The sequence below is a fragment of the Mytilus edulis genome, chromosome 9, assembly GCF_963676685.1.
Source record: "Mytilus edulis chromosome 9, xbMytEdul2.2, whole genome shotgun sequence".
Lineage (NCBI taxonomy): Eukaryota > Metazoa > Mollusca > Bivalvia > Mytilida > Mytilidae > Mytilus > Mytilus edulis.
Window position 1 is genome coordinate 10,461,898 of NC_092352.1, and position 24,843 is coordinate 10,486,740.

At 33.3% G+C, this 24,843-nt stretch overlaps 1 protein-coding gene across 1 annotated transcript in view; it reads right to left on the minus strand.

The window, feature by feature from the left end:
• The window catches only part of LOC139489503 (uncharacterized), a 255,507-nt gene that overhangs the window by 73,488 nt on the left and 157,176 nt on the right, over positions 1–24,843 (minus strand). Inside the window, exons 108-135 of the mRNA XM_071275986.1 lie at positions 24,529–24,738; positions 23,176–23,218; positions 22,590–22,756; positions 22,120–22,182; positions 20,697–20,903; positions 19,564–19,786; positions 18,951–19,053; positions 18,400–18,553; positions 17,670–17,896; positions 16,847–17,006; positions 16,169–16,397; positions 15,570–15,801; positions 12,670–12,867; positions 11,909–12,218; positions 10,077–10,493; positions 7,892–8,015; positions 7,514–7,608; positions 6,593–6,778; positions 6,213–6,393; positions 5,583–5,749; positions 5,252–5,379; positions 4,327–4,573; positions 3,956–4,127; positions 3,321–3,564; positions 2,616–2,733; positions 1,928–2,106; positions 1,308–1,467; positions 638–835 (exon numbers count right to left, since the gene is read on the minus strand). Coding sequence (XP_071132087.1) covers positions 638–835; positions 1,308–1,467; positions 1,928–2,106; positions 2,616–2,733; positions 3,321–3,564; positions 3,956–4,127; positions 4,327–4,573; positions 5,252–5,379; positions 5,583–5,749; positions 6,213–6,393; positions 6,593–6,778; positions 7,514–7,608; positions 7,892–8,015; positions 10,077–10,493; positions 11,909–12,218; positions 12,670–12,867; positions 15,570–15,801; positions 16,169–16,397; positions 16,847–17,006; positions 17,670–17,896; positions 18,400–18,553; positions 18,951–19,053; positions 19,564–19,786; positions 20,697–20,903; positions 22,120–22,182; positions 22,590–22,756; positions 23,176–23,218; positions 24,529–24,738 — 5,142 coding nt within the window. The remainder of the gene's footprint in view (positions 1–637; positions 836–1,307; positions 1,468–1,927; positions 2,107–2,615; positions 2,734–3,320; positions 3,565–3,955; positions 4,128–4,326; positions 4,574–5,251; positions 5,380–5,582; positions 5,750–6,212; positions 6,394–6,592; positions 6,779–7,513; positions 7,609–7,891; positions 8,016–10,076; positions 10,494–11,908; positions 12,219–12,669; positions 12,868–15,569; positions 15,802–16,168; positions 16,398–16,846; positions 17,007–17,669; positions 17,897–18,399; positions 18,554–18,950; positions 19,054–19,563; positions 19,787–20,696; positions 20,904–22,119; positions 22,183–22,589; positions 22,757–23,175; positions 23,219–24,528; positions 24,739–24,843) is intronic.

Here is a 24,843-nt window from a genome sequence, read left to right on the forward strand (position 1 = left end):
CCTGACACAGTATCCCTGTCATACATACCTGGTTTGTCTTCATCCACGACAACAATAGGTGTAGATGTGACAGGATTACTCTCCTGTCCTGACACTGTATCCCTGTTATACATACCTGGTTTGTCTTCATCCACGACAACAATAGGTGTAGATGTGACAGGATTACTCTCCTATCCTGACACAGTATCCCTGTCATACATACCTGGTTTGTCTTCATCCACGACAACAATAGGTGTAGATGTGACAGGATTACTCTCCTATCCTGACACAGTATCCCTGTCATACATACCTGGTTTGTCTTCATCCACGACAACAATAGGTGTAGATGTGACAGGATTACTCTCCTATCCTGACACAGTATCCCTGTCATACATACCTGGCTTGTCTTCATCCACTACAACAATAGGTGTAGACGTGACAGGATTACTCTCCTGTCCTGACACAGTATCCCTGTCATACATACCTGGTTTGTCTTCATCTACCACAACAATAGGTGTAGATGTGACAGGATTACTCTCCTGTCCTGACACAGTATCCCTGTCATACATACCTGGCTTGTCTTCATCTACCACAACAATAGGTGTAGATGTGACAGGATTACTCTCCTGTCCTGACACTGTATCCCTGTCATACATACCTGGTTTGTCTTCATCTACTACAACAATAGGTGTAGATGTGACAGGATTACTCTCCTGTCCTGCTCCATTCTCTGCCTTCACACTGACATAATACACTGGTATGTAAGTTATCAGGTCTGTCAGCTGTAGTGTCAGGTCAGGTATGTATATATCCTTCTCTGTTCCAAAAACTGTCCAAGACAGGATATCTGTGCCACCTGAATACACAAGCATATTTCTGTTACATGACTGTTGAAGTAAATTCCAATATCAGGTAAGGGAAAGTTATACATATTTGTATTCTCCTAGGAAATATGGGAGTAAAATATTACAGCCATTTGCAAACAGTTTATTTCCTAGGAAATACTATACTTATAAGCCTCACTTATTGTAACTTTTGATGTAGGCTCAATTTTCAAATGAGGATGATCATGATTATGATGGATTGTGACTCTGAAGTTTACTAGTCTGACACAAAAAGCTAGATAGATATTCACAAAGTACCTACCCGAACACATTATTCTGATCCAAAGCCTACCAGTTTTTGCTTTACTCTAGCAAGCTGAGGGCAGAAGCAGCAAATAGAGTTTTTCAAGTCTTTTATTTGACCTAGCTTGGCATGAACCTAAGGAGGCAAGAATACTACCACTAAATTGAAGAGGTGGTTGATTTTATAAAATGAACACTGACCATGAGTTGTTCCTACAGCCACTTTAAACTTTGTAATGCCTGACTGGTGATCATCTGCTCCCCAGGCTGCCTTGATCCCAGTTGTATCAGCTTGCCACACATATCCATCTATAACTGTCTCTATTCTGCCTGCTAAGCTTCCTACATGAAGCCAGTGCATCTAGAAAAAGCAAATTATAGGTACATGTATTCATACTGATTTGCAAATCAAAGTTCACAGGTCAATAGCTTACATGGGACCTTTATGCAAAAAATAAATTTCATCATTTCATTATTACTTGTTTTAATTGATTGATTGATTATTGTTTGCATAATGTCCATTGGCAATAATGATCATTTGTTTTATAAAAAGAAAATGTTCTACATGTTTTGAAGAGGTCAAATATAAAAAGAATATCCTGTTTGGCAACCATTTTGGTTGGCTGCATGCATGATCTGTACAACTATTGACAAACATATGTTCTTGATATATACTTGTTTTTTTCAAGAATATGAAAACTTGACCCACTCACACTATTCTTTGTCTATGTTCAGTAAAACCTTGAAATCTGTATTTTGTCATAATTTTAAAAAGATAGAAATTTCAAATTAATGTAAAGACCAGAGCTTTAGATGCTTACAACAGGTGGAGTAGTATCTATGACAACACCATCAGTCTCAAATGCTGCTACAAATCCTGCCTTGTTAACAGCTCCCACCCTCATACTGTAAACTCCACCCTGGTGTAAAGACAGACCTGTCTGTGTGTAATGGTTTATACTGACATCAGTCCCAAGATTTAACCATTCACCATAAATTGCTAAAAACATGATACAAAATATGTAAATAATGGCACTATATCATTTTATTTTTCTATTTACAATTTCTTCTTACTATCTTTCTTTTTGAAAAATTAAATTTGTTTAAAAAACTTGCTATAAATGAGTTATAAATTAAAAAGTGCTACTGTGTAGGAAATGGATTAATTCATTTGGATATTGCATCTTGATGTCGTTGATAACATCCTACCTTAAATAGGTAATTTTCATACTTTCTTATGTTGTACTGTTACACCACTGTCCTAGATAACGGGGAGGGTTGAGATACTGCTAACATATTTAACTTCGCCACATTCTGTATGTATGTGCTTGTCCCATGTCCGGAGCCTGTAATTCAGTGGTTGTCGTTTGTTGCTGTGTTACATAGTTGTTTTTCATTCATTCTATTGTACTTATAGTTGTTAATTTCTGTGTCGTTTGGTCTCTTGTGAAGAGTTGTTTCACTGGCAATCATACCACATCTTCTTTTTTACATGTGGTTTTTACATACCTGGTATAACTTGGGATCTCACACCTTCATGATGTTGATATATCTGAATTTTATAATGATCCAAACCAGATTCTTCATCTATAAACTCAAAGTTACTGGACAGACTGGTCACATCAGACTGAAAAAATGTCAAATACATGTACCTTGCTAACAGAAGTAAAAGTTCCATGCAAAAGTAAAAAGTCTTGTTTTATAAAGTACACCTATAATAAAAGTGTCTCCTGGTTAATTATAGGTATACATCTGCTTTTATTTATATCATTATGGATCTTAGTTATACAGTGTAACCTGCCTAATCTGACACCCGAGTATTCCAACATTCATCGTCCTAAAATATGCCTATCCTTGCAGAAAAAACCCTGAGTATTCCGACTTCCTGCTTTATCCGACATTTTCTTCCGGTCACCCAGTATGTCGGATTAGACAAGTTACACTGTAGAGCAGTTTATGGTTATCTGACTTTTAAAGTATACTTCAAAATAATTTTAAATGTAAAAATTGCAAAGCTGAAGGATTCAAAAGAAAGATTTAAAATGGCTGACATTTAACCCTGAAGTAAGATTGTTCACATGACCAGCACATAATGTCCACAGATGACATTTGGAATGAATAGGTAAAGAATCAGTTTGACTGTCTACTAAGTTCCAATATTATTTTTAAATTACTGTGTCCAGTTTAATATTTAAAACAAAATCTAATACAAACCTGAAATGTTTTATCTTCTTTCAGCACAGTTCCATCTCCCAAGCTAACAAGATCAGCTGGTGTCAGGTCAACAACAAATCCACTTGTCTCATTGATAATTGAGTTTAAGGCAGCATTTGTGGTTTTTAACTTGACCTTGACATGGTCCTTGTGATGGAGGTGAAAGTTCACCCATTCTATACTGTCAGTTTCCTTTGGGAAAGTAACCCATTCTCTAACTACTTCATAGTCTTCGGTGTTGTTACTAAAAAAAGTGTTACATAGATGAGGGTCGTAATAGGGTTACCTTCATGACGAATTACAGTAAAAATTAATTCCAAATGATGTTAAAGGTAATTTTTGGTGTATGACTATAAAATGTACACTTTCTTTTTTGATAAATATTTGAGACCTCTGACGAATCACAATAAGGATATTTTGACGAATCACGTTACAATTTTAATCAATTTGACCCTAACAGTAGCCGAAAAATGACTGTTTAGGTCAAAATAATGCCTATGGGAATTGTATTTTTAATTAGATTTCTGTTGCAATACTCTCTCTCCTAAAACTCAAAATTTATGTGAAAATCAAAAGATATGGTATGATTGCCATTGGCAGAGACCATATAACATGCATAAATGTAGGCAACTTACTTTGAAACCTCCACCTGTACACCATACTGTTGTATACCAGATTCTGGATCATTGTAATCCTTCCACTGGGCCCCAACTTTAGCCGTACTTGGTGAAAACTGAAGATCTATAAACCCTGTCTGAACCCCATCAATAGCTTCTCCTGATTCTGGCGCGGTTAAATCAACAGTTACTAAAAAAACAATATTAAGATACTAAATGTTTTTCCTATTTTGAAAGGAACTTGTGTTTTTCTTGATTTCTTTAGTTAATCTTTTAATAATTTTTTTTTTTAGAAAAACCAAAACACTATATACTTACGCAAAACAAAAAATATATGCATCAATAAAACCTAGGCCAAATTATTTTTTCTTTTATTTGTTGACACATACCTCCATCAGATATAGCAGCCACTTTCTGTTGTGTTATTCCTCCATTATAAGCCCAGACAATGGTGTAATATGTCTTGCCATGTTCTAAGTCTTTGTTGACAGACACACAGGTTGTATGGGTTTGTCTACTTATTTCTGTTGTATTAGCTATATCTGTGTTGTTGATATTTCTCTCAGAACTAACTCCAACCATATACATTGATATTCCTGATTCTTGGTCATAGAAATGTCTCCAATTAGAGCATATCTATAAAAGAATAAAATACTTTCATTCAATACATCTTGTCACTATTTGTCCGCTATTACTTGACATCACAAAAGTTCCTGCAAAATGTTGACGTCATTATAGAAAATATCTTGACGCCAAAATAGAAAAGTGATTGTTGTCTGACGTCAAAAGTTCAAGCGGAACATATTTTCAAATAGCGATAAGTTGTAAACAAACTCTTTTTAGTAAAAAGTTTGAAATAGACTTTTTTCAATTTAACCTGTAAACTTTATCAATATGTGAAAACATGACTATAACTTAAAAGATTAAACTTCCATACTGAAAGAATTATTAATGGGATAGCTTGTTGAAAGTTGTTTGTATTTATGAATTCTTAAGTCTGGTACTAATAAATGTTACAAGTAAGTTTTTAAAGTTTTGAACAGATTGACTGCTTCCAAATAAGTGCTTTAAACTCTATTGGGAATAAAACATCTACTACAACCAACCTGCTTTAAACTCTATTGGGAATAAAACATCTACTACAACCAACCTGCTTTATAATGCAATCATAATTACTGCTATTAGAAGTTTCAGTATTTTTCTAATTCTAACAAGAATCATAATTGATAAATGCAATGAAAAAGTAATTTCATTTACATTAAATTTAAATGCTGCCTGATAGATCAAAATGAGTAAATGTAATAATAATTTTACCTGTTGATACTCTTTGGTGAATTGCAGATCAGTCCCCTGTTCTGAACCATCCAACACTTGTCCTGCTATTGGTGGGGTATTGTCAACAATTATAGCTTGGTTTGCTACTCCTATTTTTCTCAGATCCACTGCAAAATTAGGATACATAATTTATAATGTTAGGTCACTATAAATCTTGTAGGTAAATTATTGATAACCTCACCTTGCATAATAACATACTTGCAAATTAAGAAACATATGAAATTTGCTTGCCCTTTTTTTAAAATAAAATTAACAATAAGAAGTACATTACACCATACAAATATACTTTTCAGTTGAGCCTTTGTTATACCTCCATTGATGACCTTGATTTTGACCCAGATACGAACACCATCTGTGAGCTTTACTGCATACTGTATATCTGGACTATAGTTCATTCTTTTCCAGTCCATTTCATCACAGTCTCTGGCAGAATGGCCCAAACATAAATCATTGTATACCAAACCTGAGTGAGGGTCACTGTAAAAGGGAAAGAACTTTGCAAAATACAATATGTATCACAGCATAGATGAGTAATTGTTCAACAATTGAGAAATAAATGAATAAAGTTGCATACTCTGACAAAAGTGGAAAAGCTCAAAATCAAAACGAAACTTTCTTCCATGCATTCTAACGTTCTCTTTAAATTTCATTAGAATTGGTTACCATATAGCAAAATTGAGTTATTTTTATTGGGTACTATCATTTGATCATGAAGTAAAGTTTAACCAAAATTCATAACATTTCATGAAAGTTTGACAAAATAATTGATGTTTAAAAAACCTTTAACAACAGACAGTACCTATATGTTGTTGCAAGCATGTAGGATCACTGTGTTGCTTCTGAAACTTAAGCTGCAGACTTGACAAAAAGTGTTTAAAAAAAAACTATAACAAAATAACAAAACTCCAAGGTATATTGGAGCAACTGTTTCTATACATACCCAGATACATGTGAAACTTTCAGTAAGGGCAGATCTTCATCATATTCTATTCCATATATATCATAAATCTCTGGTCTAGAGTTATCTACTGTCAGTGGTGTAGAATGACAGACTGTTGTTACCAATGGTCCTCCATACTTTACATCATTTAATGCCCTGACAGTAATGAAGTACTTTCCATCTTAAAAAAAAAAATATCTACTGGTTAAAATCTGTTTCATTTGGTTACCATAGTAAGTGTTGTACTGTACAAATGTCAAATGTCCCTAAAGGTATTAAGGGTAGAAATTTAGACCGCTGTTTCTTGAAAAAAGTTGTGTGAAGTAGGTTAAGGTGACAGAAGTATCAGTTCACCAAATGTTTTAAGATATAATAAATACCTGGTAGTTTGGTGTATGGAGCTGGTATAGGGCTAATCATAGCACTGTGTGTCCACTGTGATTTATCAAATAAATGTTTATGAGGATCATGGTCAGCATGTACATCATCTGTACATTCTGTCAAACCAATGAGTACTGTATATCCCATAATTCCTGATTCTCTGTCTATAAATCCATCCCAGTTGGCTAAAATGAAGAAAATGAATTAGATCTAAATATATACATATGTAGAAATCCAATTTATGTTTCTATAAATTTCTTTAAACCCCTCTATCAATATTAGATATGGTTGTAACCAGTCTAATTGGTGTCCATTGGAACATCTCCAGGATTAGGAGGGAGGCTATTGTTGGGTGTCCCAGACAACTAAGCAAAAGAACCATTGTCCCATAGTTGCTGTCGAGTCTGTCAGAGAGTTCTATTTAGATTTCTGCAAGTTTTAGCTTATTTGATTGATTGGTGTTTAACACCACTTTCAGCACTACTGTGATATTTTGAGCCGTCCAGTTTGTATCAGTGGATGAAGTAGGAGTTCCAAAAGAGATCATCTGACCTATGGTAGAAAACTGACAATCATAGCCAATTAAGATCACAGTTGAGCGCAACTGCCACATGCAGGATATAAACTCAAAACCTCAGTTCTTGTAGATGTTTCTTTTTTTTTCGGTAACAGGCTCCTAAGTGGTTATGTTTATATGATAAAACTGTAACAACTTTAAATGTTTTTTTAGCTTATGAATTAATAGATGAAGCCTGCTTTCCATGTGTTAGAATTCTGCTTGCTGTTCTCTATTGCTGCTTAATATTCTTTTAGTGTTCTTGTGCCATAAATTGGTAAATTTCATTTGCCTACTTTTTTTACCATATAAAACCCTACCTGCTTATTTTAGTTGTTAATTTGGGGTAACATGTGATACCTACCAGATAAAAAGGTATTTGCCCTGGTGAACATCAGATCAAACATTGGTGTAGGACCATTGAATACTGTCTGGGAACCGGATCCATCAACTAACAATCTACAATGTGTATGTATAATGATGTGTAAATCAATTTTGACTCAATTAAGTTTTGTCTCTAAAGAGATTTAAAATTGATGGCATATCAAATCCACAATTATCGTAACCTTCTTAATTGTATTTTTCTAATCGCTTTGACACATGTTTTGGCAATCATTTTTACATGCAGTTTTCAAATTTTTTTTATTATGCAATTTCAATACAGAGTAAAAGGTTGATTTGAATCATATCAAATAGACAAATTCTACTACAAACTTCTACCACTGCTGTTACAATTACTTACCTGTGATTCTGAATTTTAGGATGTACCCCTTTACAGAGTAGCTTCCAGTCAGGTCTGTCTCCAGGTATTAAATCCAAACAGGAAAGTATTTCAAGGTAATCTGCTGTCTTGTTGGAAATAAAGCCTACAAAATATTTTTGATTATATAAAGTTATTGATTGTCACAATAAATGTTCCAAGATTTGTTAATGTAATATTGCAAAATTAGTATTTCCCATTACTTAAAAAAAAAATCAAGCTTATCAGTAGTATCTAACTTTTCAACATGTGCCTTTATAGTCAAGCATAAGTAATAAAGAAGACTGCAACTTACAAAGTTTTAATCCTTGTATCATTTGGTGTGTATCTCCTGCCATATCAGTTTTTGTTGTTTCTTTATATAAATCAGAAGTAACTTATGTTAAAATCAGCTTAGCCAGTATTAGAAAAATTTTGTATTTGGCCACTAGTTGGCCTCTAGTTTCTTAACAATCAAAGTTAAAACCCACAAATTTCTTACAGATCCATTGACTAATAATTAAGTATTTGTCTGAAAACATGAACAAGAGGCTCTCAAGAGCCTGAATCCCTCACCTTGATTTTTTGGCATTTATCTTTCGTTTAAGAAATTAAGTGTCCAATTTTATCGTAGTTTGTTTTGTGTAAAATTGTCCTTAAAGGGCAATAACTCTTTTAGGGATTAATTGACAATTTTGGTCATATGAACTTATTTGTAGATCTTACTTTGCTGAACATATTTGCAGTTTACAGCTTATCTGTATCATTAATTCTATTCAAGATAATAACCAAAAACTGCAAAATTTCCTTAAAAGTACCAATTTAGTGGCAGCAACCCAGCAATGGGTTATTAGATTCATCTGAAAATTTCAGGGCTGATAGAACTTTACATTATGAACACTTTAAACCATGTCAGATTTGCACTAACTGCTTTCGTTTTAGATATATAAGCCAAAAATGGTATTTTACCCCTATGTTTTATTTTTAGCCATGGCGGCCATGTTTTTTGACAAAACAGAAAAATAAAACACTAACTTTATTTTAGACACCCTAAGGATCGTTCAGCTTAAGTTTGGTTGGAATTGGTTCAATGGTTTCAGATGAGAAGAATTTTTAAAGTTAGAAAACATGATAAACAAATTGTGTAAAATTGCCCTTAAAGAGCAATAACTCTTTGAGGGGTCAATTGACAATTTTGGTCACATAAACTTATTTGTAGATCTTACTTTGTTGAACATATTTGCTGTTTACAGTTTATCTTTATCATTAATACTATTCAAGATAATAACCAAAAACTGCAAAATTTCCTTAAAATTACCAATTTAGTGGCAGCAACCCAGCAATGGGTTATAAGATTGATCTGAAAATTTCAGGGCTGATAGAACTTTACCCTAGGAACACTTTAAACCCATGTCAGATTTGCTCCAACTGCTTTGGATTTTGAGATATAAGCCAAAAATGGCATTTTACCCCTATGTTCTATTTTTAGCTGTGGTGGCCATGTTTTTTTACGAAACAGAAAATAAAACACAAACTTGATTCTAGATACCCTAAGGATCATTCAGCTTAAGTTTGGTTGGAATTGGTTTAGTAGTTTCAGAGGAGAAGATGTTTAAAATAGTTTACATCAGACGGACGACGACGGACGCCAAGTGATGGCTAAAGATCTCTGTTCCTTTGGAACAGCGAGCTAAAAACCTTGTTCCTCCCCACCCCCTTTTTTGCCCTTTTTCCTGAAATGTTTGAGCTATAACCCCCAAAGTCAAACCAAACCTTCCCTTTGAGGTATGGTGCCTTGTGTTTTTATTTCATAGAGAATACTTAAGTAGTTGTCCATTTGCCAGAAAATACTTATCCCCTTCCCCCTTTTTTGCCCCTTATTCCTGAACGATTTTGGCCATAACTCCCAAAGTCAATCCCAACCTTTCCTTTGTGGTGTAGAACTTATGGTACAACTTCATAAAGATCCATACACTTACTCACAAGTTATTGTCTGGAAACCAAATGTCTTCGGACGACAACAATGACATGATAGCAACATATGAATACAATTTCTTTGCAGTCGTAGAAAAAGTACAATGTTCAAATTAAATTGTAAGCAACCAAACTCAAGTGTTAAAAGAACATGAAACTAAATGATTGTTTCATATAGAATATATCTTATTGTTTATGTGATTATAATATCAACCTGTTTCTGGGGTAGTTGTATCTACAATGACTCCTTGTGTGGTAATTATACTATCATATCCTAGAACATTGACCAGTCTCAGGTTGAAGTAGTACGATTTGTTATGGAGGAGCTGTAGATCTTCATAAACAAACTGTTTGGATTTCCCAATACCCAGTCTTTCATAATGTTCATATAATCCAGACTTGGACCTTGAATAATGATGTCCCTCTATGGCTTCCATAAGTTCACATATTCCTTTACCAAAGTCATAATTAAAACTCATACACTTAGTAAGAGGTAAATCTGAACAGGCCCTGGCACAATCTCCAGGACTATTTTGTTTGGTGTCAGGAGCTGATTTTGGTCCAATCAATCTTCCAGCTGTTGCTCCAGTAAATAATTGGTCTAAAACCTTTTTATTAAAAGGATCTGACCCTAAAAAGAGAAGAAAAAAAAAGGATATTGGGACTGTAAATACTCATTGTAAACAATGACACACTTGTTGAACTTTATACTACTAATAATAGAATCAAATTCATATGATCTGTCATTTTACTTATTTTATCAAAACTTTATATATGTCAAATGTTATTCAATTTATACATAAATATGTAGTTTAGCAGTTTGGCTTCTTTGAATTAGGCTAATACACTAAATCAGGGAAAATCTAATTAGAAAAAATGGTTATTATGTCTATTACTTGTATTGAAAACATGACAGAAATATTATTCATAGGTATATAGTCATACCTGTCAACCTGTGACGATGAAACTGCATTGAAGAATCAAATCTCAGGTCATAACGCGTACAAACTTTTTCGAGCTGAATTTCAGTATTTATAGTACATTTTCTTATAATGTATATCAAAGATACCAAAACATCAATGCATGTTCACTTGGTTAAGTCATTTTAAATCTTATTAATTATTATTTCATTGCACTTTTAAAGATTTTAATAAATTTGTGTAACACAGTCTTATGTTCTTTACTTTTTGTGATCTAGAATTTATTTTTCAAATGTAATTTTAAAATGTTTCAGTCTACTGGCTATGTAGCTTTAAAACACACCATCTATCAACTGACAAGGAAATTAGACTATGATAAAATATAGTAATACAGTTAAAGGAAGTATAAATGTAAAAATAATTTTCAACTTTTTAAAAAAAATTGTATAAAGGTATAAAAATAATGAAAAGTTATTTTTCAATATGTACATGTATTTGAATTTTATATTTTAATGATTTTTATCTTTTTCACCCATAAAACGTAAATATAAGGAATAATTTTGAATGGTGACAAATAAGGGGAAGTAACTCTAGTTGAAATATGTTTGTAAACCAATAGTGCAATTTATTTACGACCTAAAGCTAAGGTAATTGGTGTTAATTAACAGTGTGTTTGACACCAAAGCTGTCAAGTGAAGCCATGCACTTAATGGGTCACTTAATTTGACAGTTTACACAGCTAGATGAACTTCCTGTTCATGGAAGAATTACGAATTTGCCGGTATTTCAAAGGAATATTACTTATGAAATCAATCTCAAGGCTAAGAAATACGGGTGAAATCAGGTCATTTTCGGATTTCCCGGGTTATTTCAATGACCAGGCGGGTGTCCCGGGTGATCCCTCAGAATTGAGAAAATCTCGGGTCACACCCGCAGAATACGGGTCATTAGACAGGTATGATATAGTGCTGCTAATATGATGAAACTTAAAAAATCATTATGTATTTGTTGAATTGGAAAATTCAACTAATATGGATATCAGAAATAAAATAGAACCGTGTAATTTCATAAAAGATAGTGAACTTGGAAATTTCTCGAAGGTGCAGCTGAAAAAAGACAAATATACCTAGATTGTCATTTATCTGATTATGATCAAGGTCAATATCATTCCAAGGAACCATCTGATCTCCATAGATTCCTTTCCCAAATCCTGCTCCAACTTGTACCGTCTTAAGTTCTGAGTCCTCATACACTGTCACATAGGCCCTCAGTACCTCAGGGTTACTTGTAGACAGAAATTCCTCCTGAAATCTTCCACCAGGTACAGTCACATCATAGGTTGGTAAACTACAAAATGCTTCTGACCTTTGACCCGAGTTGTTTTCTGCTATTAAGGTGAAGTAGATTGGAACTCCTGTACCTTTACTGATCAATGGCTGAAAAATTGTAATACATGTACATGAACACAAACTAATAACTTCATCCTAGCCAAGTTTTCAAGAGAAATCAGAAGAAATACATGAAAGAAGACTATAATGCTTATGTTTCATGAACAACACATTTAATAAAATTTATTAATTTAAATCTAGCTTAAACAAGACTTTAAAGTGTTTGAGAAAACTGACTGAGGTGAGCAATTTGTGTGTTTTTTATTTTAAGTCTTTACAAAATTGCCTATCTATATAAAATAGAATAATTTGTAGATTACAAACCTAATGTTATCATTCCAGACCAAGAATTTCTCATATAGTAAATTTTTATCCATAACAAATTTATCCAGTAAGCAAGATATTTGAATCAATCAGTATGTAGAATGACCTCCAATTACTGTAGTGTCATTGAAGCGACCTCTGGTGGTAAACAATGAAAAAAATTCTTTATACTCACCTCCTTAATAACTGTTGATGGTCCTCCAAGTTCATATTCCTGTAACACATCAGACCCTCCCGGTACAGTTCCCACATTTAGGTACAATTTCACCAGACTCCTATCATCCTCAGCTCGTATAGAGATTTCAAACTCTGGCTCTGTGTAATCTAAGTTTGGTGTTTGTTTAACATAACAGGAAGATGTTGATCTTTTTTTCTGCAAAAGTTTATCTGATTATAACCAACAACTCTTAATTTCTCTATTAACCGTCTAAAATTTAACTAAAATGCTAAAATTGAGCAGATTTCAGTAATTTAGAATGACATAATGATGCTAGTACCCGATACATGTGCATTCCCTTATGAAACTGAATTGTTTGCTGCAAACAAAAAGTTTGCAGGAACACAGAAAATAGTGTTTGCAGATGTTTGCCGCTAGCTGCAAACTTCCGGCAAACATTGATGCAAGCTTGCGGAAAGTTTGCAGAAACATCAATGTTTGCCGTAAGATTGCCAGAAACTTTGAAATAATAAAGAATGCTTGCCGCAAGATTGCAGAAAACTTTGACCATTCTATATGTTTGCCGCAAGATTGCAGAAAACTTTGACCATTCTATATGTTTGCCGCAAGATTGCAGAAAACTTTGACCATTCTATATGTTTGCCAGAACATTGCAGGAATTACACAATATTGACTGGGCATGCCTAGTTGGCACTTCCTGGATGCTCACAATTTGAAATTGTGGCTAGGTCAATGTTGGTTGTGCTTGGAAATGCATTTCACATATAAGAGATGAAGGAGGCATTTTGGTTCAATAATATGGGATAATCAGTATGTAATTTTGTAAGTACAAATGATTAATAGAACTTCATGCTTTAATGAAATAATTAATGTTATCATCATACATAATTGAGTAAGCAACTATATATACATGTATGTGTGATTGAAAACTTAAGCTATTATAAGTTTTAATTTGTAACTGATGTACTGCACCATCATGATCATGTTTATTAAGATTAAGTTAAATTCTGTAATGCAATTATTACCTAGCTTTATAGTCTTAATACACATTTGAGATTTTACCTTGTTCATTTTTTAATACAGGTACATTATGTCATTTGAGAATGACTCCTGCCCCTTTTTCAAAACTCAAATGCATGTATGTATTTACTTAAATCTCATGAGTTTGCAAGAATTCTTTCAATGACTGTTTGTATAAAGACAGGAATTGACTTTGTAAAAATGTTGCTGTGTAATTTGAAAGAGATAAATTGAATGTATCTTCACACATGACATTAGTATATGTGTAGTTTCTTCAAGTTTGCCACAAGTTTGCAACAAACATTTGCCGCAAGCTTGCAGCAAACAATTGCCGCAAGCTTGCGGCAAATCTAATTTGCATAATTATGTTTGCAGCAAGCTTGCCGCAAACTTCATTTGCATGGTAAAATGGTTGCGTCAAGTTTGCCGCAGGGCTTTTTTTCAGGTAAGGGTTGTATTGTCAAAAACAGCCCATATTTGTGTAGCAGAAGCATTCTTCTTTCCAGTAAATAGCTAAAAGATTACATTTTCACGATTTTGTAAAACTGCTATATTTTGGGGCCAAGAAGGGGTCTTACTGAACCTACTCCTTTCTTTGATATTACGGTTTTACTTTTTTTCCTAAGCAGGTTCACTTGATATTCATGCTGTAAATTCAATAGCAAAAAAAAAAACCACCATAATTCTATATACCGTATTTATTCTAATAAACGCCCCAGGGGCGAACACAATTTCCGAAAGGGGGGCGTCAATTAGAGAAACGAATTTCGTACCTTACTTCATTGACCTTTACCTGAATTTTGTTGAAACAGACTATAGTAACATACACGCGTGTTTCTTATTGTCTCCATAATCTATAAATAGCGTTTATCGGTAACTGTGACCTCATGTAATAATTTTTTTTAATTTTCGAATGAACAAGCGTGAACATCAATGGAACATAATTTCAACAGCTGAATTAGGGATTATTATGTATCCAAAAGTATCTGGAGTTATGCAATCGGCGACAAACTAAGATGTGAACAAGAGGAAGCTAATCCAAACGATAAATTTGCCGTCAAACTCGTCTTTGTCATTTGAAATGAAGAAAAATGTGTAGGTCACGTGCCGATTGAACATAGTAAAATCTTCAACTTTTTCTTAAAAAGAGGAGGTAAAATCAACGCGACTGTGACTGGAAGCAAGTTTTTTAATATCGGACTTGAAATACCTTGCATATACACATTTTCTGGAAACGATACCGATATTGAAAAACTTAAAATTTTACTGAAATAGACCAAATTTATTTTTTTAACTACAAAATGGGGGCGTTTATTAGAAGTCAAAAGTTCTGAACACAGTATTTTCGGTAGGGGGGCGTTAATTAGAAGGGGGGCTTTAAATAGAATAAATACGGTATATTGCATCATTGGAATGATAATATTATTTACAAGCAGAGTTTTACCTTTCCAATGGTACCTTAATCATTGGTAAGGAAATGCTAATAAGCAGAGTTTTACCTTTCCATTGCCCCGAGAATCTGTAACAGGTGATATTTGTGGTGGTGAAGTATAGAGTTTTACCTTTCCATTGCCCCCAGAATCTGTAACAGGTGATATTTGTGGTGGTGAAGTATAGAGTTTTACCTTTCCATTGCCCCCAGAATCTGTAACAGGTGATATTTGTGGTGGTGAAGTATAGAGTTTTACCTTTCCATTGCCCCCAGAATCTGTAACAGGTGATATTTGTGGTGGTGAAGTATAGAGTTTTACCTTTCCATTGCCCCCAGAATCTGTAACAGGTGATATTTGTGGTGGTGAAGTATAGAGTTTTACCTTTCCATTGCCCCCAGAATCTGTAACAGGTGATATTTGTGGTGGTGAAGTATAGAGTTTTACCTTTCCATTGCCCCCAGAATCTGTAACAGGTGATATTTGTGGTGGTGAAATATCTTCCTCCTTCTTTCTATTATCAATTATCTTAGCATTAATGCTTGGAGACTTGTACCGCCATAATGTACCGCTAAACAAGGTCTTAGTAAACCTAATTCCCCATGGTAGTCTGACTTCTAATGTAACTTTTGCTGTCAACTTCAGTTCTAAAGGTCTCAGTTCCAGGTACATAGACAAACTGTTAATCATAATAAATGTGAACTCATTATGCAAAAAAATAACTGACTTTTTTAGCAATTATATATATCTAATTCAATCCTAAGGTCAACAAGATTGCTATGCTGTAAAAAAAATAGAAAAGGAAGATATAGAAAAGGATCAATTACATTAGATGCATTATTTGTATGGAACAATTCCTGAATCACATCTTATCATCTAGCACTTCATTTGAGGATCCCTCTATAATTTTGAGATAGCTTTACCTTACTTACAGAGAGGTTTATATAGTCTTTTCACTGCTTTTATAACATAGCATGTTATAGTCAAGTTTAAAAGGTATGCAACATTTTCAATTTTTTTGTCGTTTTCACAATTAATGTACTTACCCAACATCCAGTGGAAATTTACTGAAAGATATTTCTGCAGTTGAAGGAAATCTGGTATCCATTATATAACCATCTAACTGTAATTTACCACACAATACAAAGAAACAAATTCCAACAGAACCATAAGCTTTTGCTCCAGCAAAAGGGACTACAGTAGCAAATCCAGTCATACCCAAAACTTTTACACCAACTTCAAATGCCATGCCATAATAACCAAAAGCTCCAAATTCTGCAAATCATTAATCAAAATCTAAAATTGTGTTATTGATCAAAACATAACCTATTTTAATTGCCAATCAATACAACAAGTCTTCTGTTTTGTCAAAGTTTACTTTTGGAAGTCAGTTTCTTGATGTAAGTCAAGAGACTGTTAATTTCAGTGTCATTTGGTCTCTTGTGGAGAGTTGCCTTATTGGCAATCATACTTCTTATTTTATAAGTTGTCCCATCCATATTTTAGAAGTTTCAATATCACTTAAAACAAAGGGACAAAACTCCCCCAAATATATTAATCAACTCTATTTTTGAACTTGCAGGAGATATTGCAAATGTTTCCATTTAGTATTTACAACTATATCAAGATTTTGCACAATTCATAGGTTACAAAAACTTGTTATTTATCAGTTATTTTTCAAAAGATACAAAAACAGATATATTTCAGAAGACCAGGATACTTACCAAGTCTTAGAATGAGTGGACCAACCGGTATATCATAATAAATTGGTGGGACAATTACAATGTTTGTTCTAGGAAAACTAACATCTCCTTTTACTATAATGTCTGTACGTTTAAAGATATTTGTTGGATCTCCTAGCAATTTGTCAATGAACTCTGATAGCTGTAAATGAAAGAAAACAAAATTAATAATTAAAAAGCTTCAAATCAAATCTCAATTATTTAAGCTAAAAGATTTCATTTCCAATGTTTCATTCTATAAAAAGTATTATGCATCACTTTTACAAATGTAAGGAAATATAAAATTACAGATTGAATATTTTAAATTAATACAATAGAAATTGCTTTCCTCAACATCAATTTTCTATAAATGCTGAAATGTAGTAAACCTCCTTGGTGATGTGCTCACCTAGAATGAGGTAGGTCTTGGGTTAAACCAAGACTGACCAAACCTTACTCTTAGCATAAGGCTGTCATATTGGCAGCAAATATGAATTTCCTGCATGAAAATGTCAATTGCAAATCTGAAACTCCAAACAGGATCAAGAAAAAAAAAGAAGATTTTTTTGTAGGTTCAGAAATAGAAAAGGCAAAAACCAATACTCATGCTACTTATTGTAAAATAGCATATTAAAACTCTTGCTCTGCATGTCAGCTGTCTCTTACAAAGCAGGATTGATACATTTACAATTTCTTGACTGGAATATGCATTTAAATTTGCAACTGGAAGTAAAACAGCCATTCAGCATCATAAAAAACATTTTGAAAACAAATCAACAATCTACGTATGAAACAATGTAAAATTAAACTGCTTAAAAAGACTCACTAGAGCTTTTGCTAAATCTTTAAGTTGACCAAACAATTCTATAATAAGAACTGGATCAAGATTTCTAAGATCTAACATGGCTTTAATTTCTCCAATGGTCATATTTGCCAGTTTCTCTCCTAACATTTTTACTCCTGCATTAGATAGACCTTTTCCTACTATAAATACTTGATCAGCACGACCTACAATATCTGTTGCTGTTGACAACATGTCTGTTATAGCTTTAGCTAAAACAAAAATAAAAACATCTTGTATTATATCCACCATTAAATAATATATAAATACTAGATCACTTTTACAATAACTTTTGAAAACATGTCAGCTTTAGCTAAAACAAATAGTAACAAACTAAATAATAACAACTCAAATTTCAATAGGAACAATGCTCAATATTTTGTCAGAAATCAATTTTTATGATTAAATCAGTGTTTCCATTATTGAAAAAATACAATAGCACATGTAGTTTTGCGAGTTGATACATGTATTTTCATCTATTTCGTAGATGATTTTTTTTCTTCAGGTAAATTAATGAATGATGGATTTTCTTATAAAAAAAATTAAAGGTCCCAATAAAAAAACCCACTGAGAAAAATGACTATTGTATTCCTTCAATGTGACAGTGCATTGTTCTACATAGGTCAAGTTACTGCAACTGGGGAAATCTTTTATAAATTTCGCAATATTTTGTTCCAGAAGAAGACACTTTGTAAACTATAAATGTTCTACAAACCTCCATCAGCATCACTAAAAATGTCTACAGTCCACAAAGAAGACATAGTTGTGGGACTATTCTGTCCTAAAGCTTTCATGGTAGATTTAATTCCTGTTGTGATGTCATCATCCATCAACTGGCTTGGTTCTAAATTGCCTGATCTCACTTGATTCTGTAAATTAAACATTAAACTTCATTAAATAGATATAACTGGAAAGTTTGAAAGGTTTCCAATTTTTATTTTTATTTTAACAGCTTAAAACAAATTTCAAATAATTGGATTTTATGGTTGTTCTCTGCATTTGGAGTTATACAGCACTTGCTAATTTAAATGTCAACTTGTGTCATCAGTAATGGACTTGACATAATAAAAGCCACCAAGGACTAAAACTTTGTAATACTGTTATTACAATATCATATAGATTAAAGCCAGAACACATAAAATAAGTAAAAATATTACAGAGTATTTGCCCCCTCTCTCAAATTATAAACTGCCCCAAAAATATATATTTAGGAAAAAAGGGGTTCCATTCCCCAATCACCTGAGCTTCATTCATGTGAACACTTACTTCATAATCTTTGGCTTCTTTTAAGAACTGTTGAACTTGTTCTGAAGAAGCTAGATCATTGTACAAGTTTCTAAAACCTCCTTGAAGATCTGATGGATCAAGTCTGCACATATAAATGGAAAACAATTCTTAAAAATAACTAACAAGTCCTAAATGTTACCTTGTAAATGCTCCATATTGACCAGTACAGCTTTACATATATTGAATTATATAATCGAAAAATAAATCAACCAATTTAATAAGATATTATCAGAATTTGAACAAGTAATAGAACTAATGGCTTTAGAATTTTTATTTTTATGTTGTACATGTAATGCTCCAAGATGATTAATGAAATTTTGCAAATTATTTATCTAAATTTTATGCAAATTTCCAAGCTATATTGCATATTCTTATTGAAATGAATTAGAAAAGGAACAACAGTATGATTTCTATTTTCACACAGAGAAATCAATATGTGTTTGCACATAGTCTGCATGTACAGGGGAGCATTATATAACACAAATATGCTCTTCTGTAAGTCTGCCCTAAATATAGATATATTGACAATTTTATCACACAATTGTTTACAAAGTGAACAGAGAACATCTTATCAATGTACTTTATAACTTACCCATAGCCATGTAAAGCATCTCTCTTCTTTCTCCTTCTTCTCTCTGGTAAACAGTCTGTTTTTTTCAAAGTAACCTCTTCTGCTAGTGTCAAGTTGGAACAAGTTCCTCCACTCAAGTAACAGATATTTATGGACAATGTCACTTTGTACAATGTAGAGGAACTTTCTACTACAGCCATTCTCATGTCAAATACACCATAGACCTTTTCTGAAATTGTTGATCCTGTAAACAGCAAATGAAGGACTAATGCCAACTGTATATATAAATGTTCCAGACCATATGAGTATTTGGACCGTACGTGTACGGTCAGGCCCGTATATGTATACTCGTATGGTCCGACCATACGCGTACAGTCGGACCGTATGAGTATACGCGTATGGTCCAGTTTGAGCTGACCATACATGTTATGGATTATATTGGTTAAATTTAAACAAATGTTTATCACAATCTCAATTTTTAGTTTTACAAATTTTTATTATTACAAATAGATGGATAAAATGAACAAAGGAACAAGTGAAATTAAATATTTGTTCAAATGTTTATCTGAATCCCATTTTAGTACTCTCGCCCAAGGTGACACTTGCTATAATTGTCCTCCCAAATTATGTTTACTTCCGATATCTTCAATTTCAGTGATCATAATTCAATTAATGTATTACTGATCTATATGCTAAATACAAGAGATTAACAGATTTAATTAGCGTGAATTTTTTATATAGTTAAACTATAAAGTTTTTATTTCAATTACAATCGAACTTTTTTATAACAATTTGAGAGTAAAGTTATGTTGATCTGTTATATGCATTTGTATCTAATAAACTTGACCAACTTCTTGATATCAATCAGACCGTACGCGTAAGGTCCGACAGTATGAGTATTTTGAAAAAGTACGCGTACGGTCCAGACCGTACACGTATGGTCCAAATACTCATACGGTCTGGAACATAAATACAATAAACCAGTTTTTTTATCATCATGGTTCATAAAAACTTTGAGTCACTCAAATTATCATTCACACAAAAAAACAAAACTTTAGAAGACAGGCCATATCATTGGAGACGTTTGAACCAGTGTCTGATTTAGGGGGAATTGTTTTTAAATCACTGCACTAAACAAAGGTAATAAAACCAACCTGTCAGTGAATCTAATCCAGTTTTGGTCCATGATTGTCTCTCAATACTGGTCACCATCTCATCACATTGAGTAAGTTGGTATGTAGTATATACGTTTCTGGTACCAGTCATGAAGTTAATCTCTGTACAACATTCTACACTGTGACAATCACTGGTCATTTTACATCCTGGTAAAGATGACATTGGAGCTGGTACATCTGTACAACCTTAAAGATATATGTATTGTCGTGTTATTTGTAACATAAATTATTTGTTGTTTCATTTACTGGTTACTTTAAAGATTCACAATCAACCTGAGAAGTCTGGCAAACCTCTGTAATTAGAATGACCCATTATCCATGCATGAAGGAATACAATGGATAAAGAGCCTCAAAGGTGGAAGTATCTAACCTCTGTCATTAGAAATCATCTAACATTTCATTACAGAAATTGAACCTGACAGGCTCAGATATGGAACTAGATGTACATATATAAAAAAGATGTGGTATGATTGCCAATGAGACAACTATCCACAAAAGACCAAAATGACACAGACATTAACATTAATAGATATAAGAAGATGTGGTATGAATGCCAATGAGAGAACTCTCCATCCAAGTCATGTTATTTTTCATTTATCATTATAGACCTCTTCCGCTAGGCACTTGTACAAATTTAATGAATTATCAATCATAACATGTATATACTGTTTCCCCCTGCTCACCACGGGGAGTTGGAAGAAGGCCTACAAGATACATCTCCAGACTTTTTCCTTGACCGTACCCATAGTTTTTTAGCCTCTGTCTTTTCGACATCTGCCATATGGTTATGCTACATTAGTAAGATATGTTGTTATGTTTCAGGACACTGACCTTCCGATATGTATGGCCCTCGATGATTAAAGAATTGAGTCCTTGGCTCGTTTCAGTGTGCAATATGTAAATCATGTCAATTATTGTACAATTATAAAAATCATTGTAATAAATTACTTTGCTCTTCATGGGCCCTTTAATTGGAATAAAAATATCTTATCTTAAATATCTTATCTTATCTTATGTTAAAACGAAGTTCCAGAACAATATGAATCAAAATTAACATAAATGAACAACATTTATAACCAGATTTTACCAATGGTATAGTACAGTACATGTACAAGTATTAACTTACCTGTAAATCTAATTAGGAGCTAATTTAAAATCAGCGCAAATGAAAGAATGGATATTTTCAAAATCGGCGCAAATGTCATAAGCCCTATAAAAGTTTTCAAGCTAATTGACAACTCTTTTTTAAATAATCACCTATGGGCACATAGTCCTTTATGTAATTAATTGATTGTTTCAGACATATTGTTTTTTTTGGTAGATCTTGTATTGCTCATTATTTTGGGTCAGGTGAGCTTATAAATAAACATTAAGTTGTACAGGTGCAAGTATGATAACATACCATTCAGAAAGTTTCCAATATATTCTGTGCACTGAGATGGTTTCCAAAACTCAAATGCCAATCCTGAAATACATAAAACAACAAATTAAAAGAACTTGATTCATGAGATCTTATTTTGTACTGTACACAATTGAAAATCAGCTGAAATTTACTTATTTGAAAACCTATTAATAACTTTCTAGATTATGGTAGTTGGTTCAAGAAGGTTTTGTGACTTTTAGCAGAAAAATCTCTACAAAGACATATATGGCATGCAGTGGCGGATGCAGGAATTTTCGAAAGGGGGGGTGCTAGCCCAGGGCAAAGGGGGGGTGCAGGGGGGGGTGCAAACATATGTCCCGATTCAAATGCATTGATCGGCCAAAATAAAGGGGGGGTGCGGACCCCCGGAACCCCCCCTCTGGATCCGCCACTGGCATGTGACTACAGCTGTTAATTTTATTTGTTGTTCCCTTTAAACTAGAACTTGCCTCCAAATGGAACTGTCACAGAATCATTACAGTCGGCATACATAAAATCAGCATTATTTAGAACAGTATATTCTTTCAGACATGTGTTGTCCTTGGCTTCAAAACAGAGTTTGATACTGGCATCTACCAAGAACTTTCTCTCTGACGGAATGTTGTATACAGTAAACCTGTAATATAGGTGTAATTCTATCATATCAATCACTGTTAGAAAAATATACATTTTGTACAAAAATTTCCTTCATTGTCATGTCAATTTCTTTTGAGATTAATATGATATATGTTAAATATTGTACATGTTATAGATAGCACATGTGGGAACCTGTATTCAGTCTCGTTTCAGTAACTTTGATTTGACTATTGACACGTTGATCTCAAAATCAAAAGTGATCTTTCTCTCATTATCTTTTACCATATACAAAATTAGGTTGCAATCAGATATACTGACAACTGAGGAAAGAAAGGTTCAAACTAACCCCCCCCCCCAAATCTTTCATAGTGAAAGGTATTATAATTCATACAAAGGAATATAGAAACTAATTTGATTTATCTCAATTCTCTATACAAAATCATTCCTATATGAACTGACCTGAGTTGGAAGACACCATGAAGTTGAATATTTTCAGTTTTACCTGAAAGTAAAAAGTGTGTTTGTTCATCCATCTTTATTCAAAAGTCATTGTAATAAATTATAAACAAGTGAAACTGCTAGCTACTGCTCACTGATGATACCGCCGCAAGTGGATAATTTTAATATTTTAATATTGTAAAAATATGCAAGTGTTTGGTAAACAGGTAGTTGTTGAGTGATGAATCTGAAAACGCATCACACAGTATAGCTGACTTGTATAAATTCTGAAACCAAATTTCAGAAATACTTGTATTGTAGTTCCTGAGAAAAATGTGACGAAAATTTTCAACTTGGCTATCATGTGTAAAATCATACAAGTGTTTGGTAAACAAGTGATTGTCTAGTGATGTATCTGAAAATGCATCACACGGTGTAGCAGACTTATATAAACCCTGAAACCAAATTTCAGAAATCCTTGTATTGAAGTTCCTGAGAAAAGTGTGATGAAAATTTTCAACTTGGCTATCATGTGTAAAATCATACAAGTGTTCGGTAAACAGGAAGTTGTCTAGTGATGAATCTGAAAACGCATCACACAGTATAGCAGACTTATATAAACTTTGAAACCAAATTTCAGAAATCCTCGTATTGTAGTTCCTGAGAAAAATGTGACGAAAAATATTCACGGGACGGACGACTGACGGACAGACAGAGGTGAAACAGTGTACCCCCCTTTTTGAAATCGGGGATTCCTCAAAAGGGGGGGGGGGGGGGGAATAATTATTAAATCTTAACTGTATAGCAGAAGATTGAACAGATTAGAAAGATTAAATTCTATGTTGTGTTTTGTTCTTGTTGACAAAAGATGTGTTTTTACAATGCAAATAGGCATTGTTTTTTTTGTAATACAGTGAAAATCAAATTTAAAATATCATCAAAATATTACTCAATAGACGAAATGGCAAAAATAAGGCAATTTTAGTCAAAGATTGAAGTTTTGACCTGCTTGGCCAGAGGCAGGTCCAACAAGAATGTGTCCCAAGCACACAGATTCCCCATCCGCACTATCATTTTCTATGTTCAGTGGACCGTGAAAATGGGATTAAATCTCTAATTTGGCATTAAAAGTAAAAAGATTATATCATAGGGAACATGTTTACTAAGTTTGAAGTTGATCGGACTTCAACTTCATAAAAAATTAACTTGTCTAAAAACTTTAACCAAAACTTTAACCTGAAACGGGACAGATGAACGGACCCACAGACCAGAAAACATAATGCCCATAAATGGGGCATAAAAATGGAGTTTCAAAGGTAAAGTATGGAGTTTCCCCTCCAAGAACTAGCATGTTTACAGGTGTGTACTACATACCCCATATATAGTTCAATAAATTAATTTCATGGTGTAGATTTTCTATCCTCACAGTCAGTTTATAAGTACAGGTATCCAGAGTAAGACTAGTTTGTAGAGATCGCTTTAGAATATCAACCTTCAAACAACAAGATACTTCAGACTGAGTTGATGATATAAAACATGATATCTCATCTGGTAACAATGGTAGTGTCACATTATTGGAAGTCTCTGAAAAAAATAAAATTAAGGATAATGTCTCCTCTTTGCCATCTGTGCATTGAAAATTTAAGATAAATACAAATAAACATTACTCTATCATCTCAATATTTATAC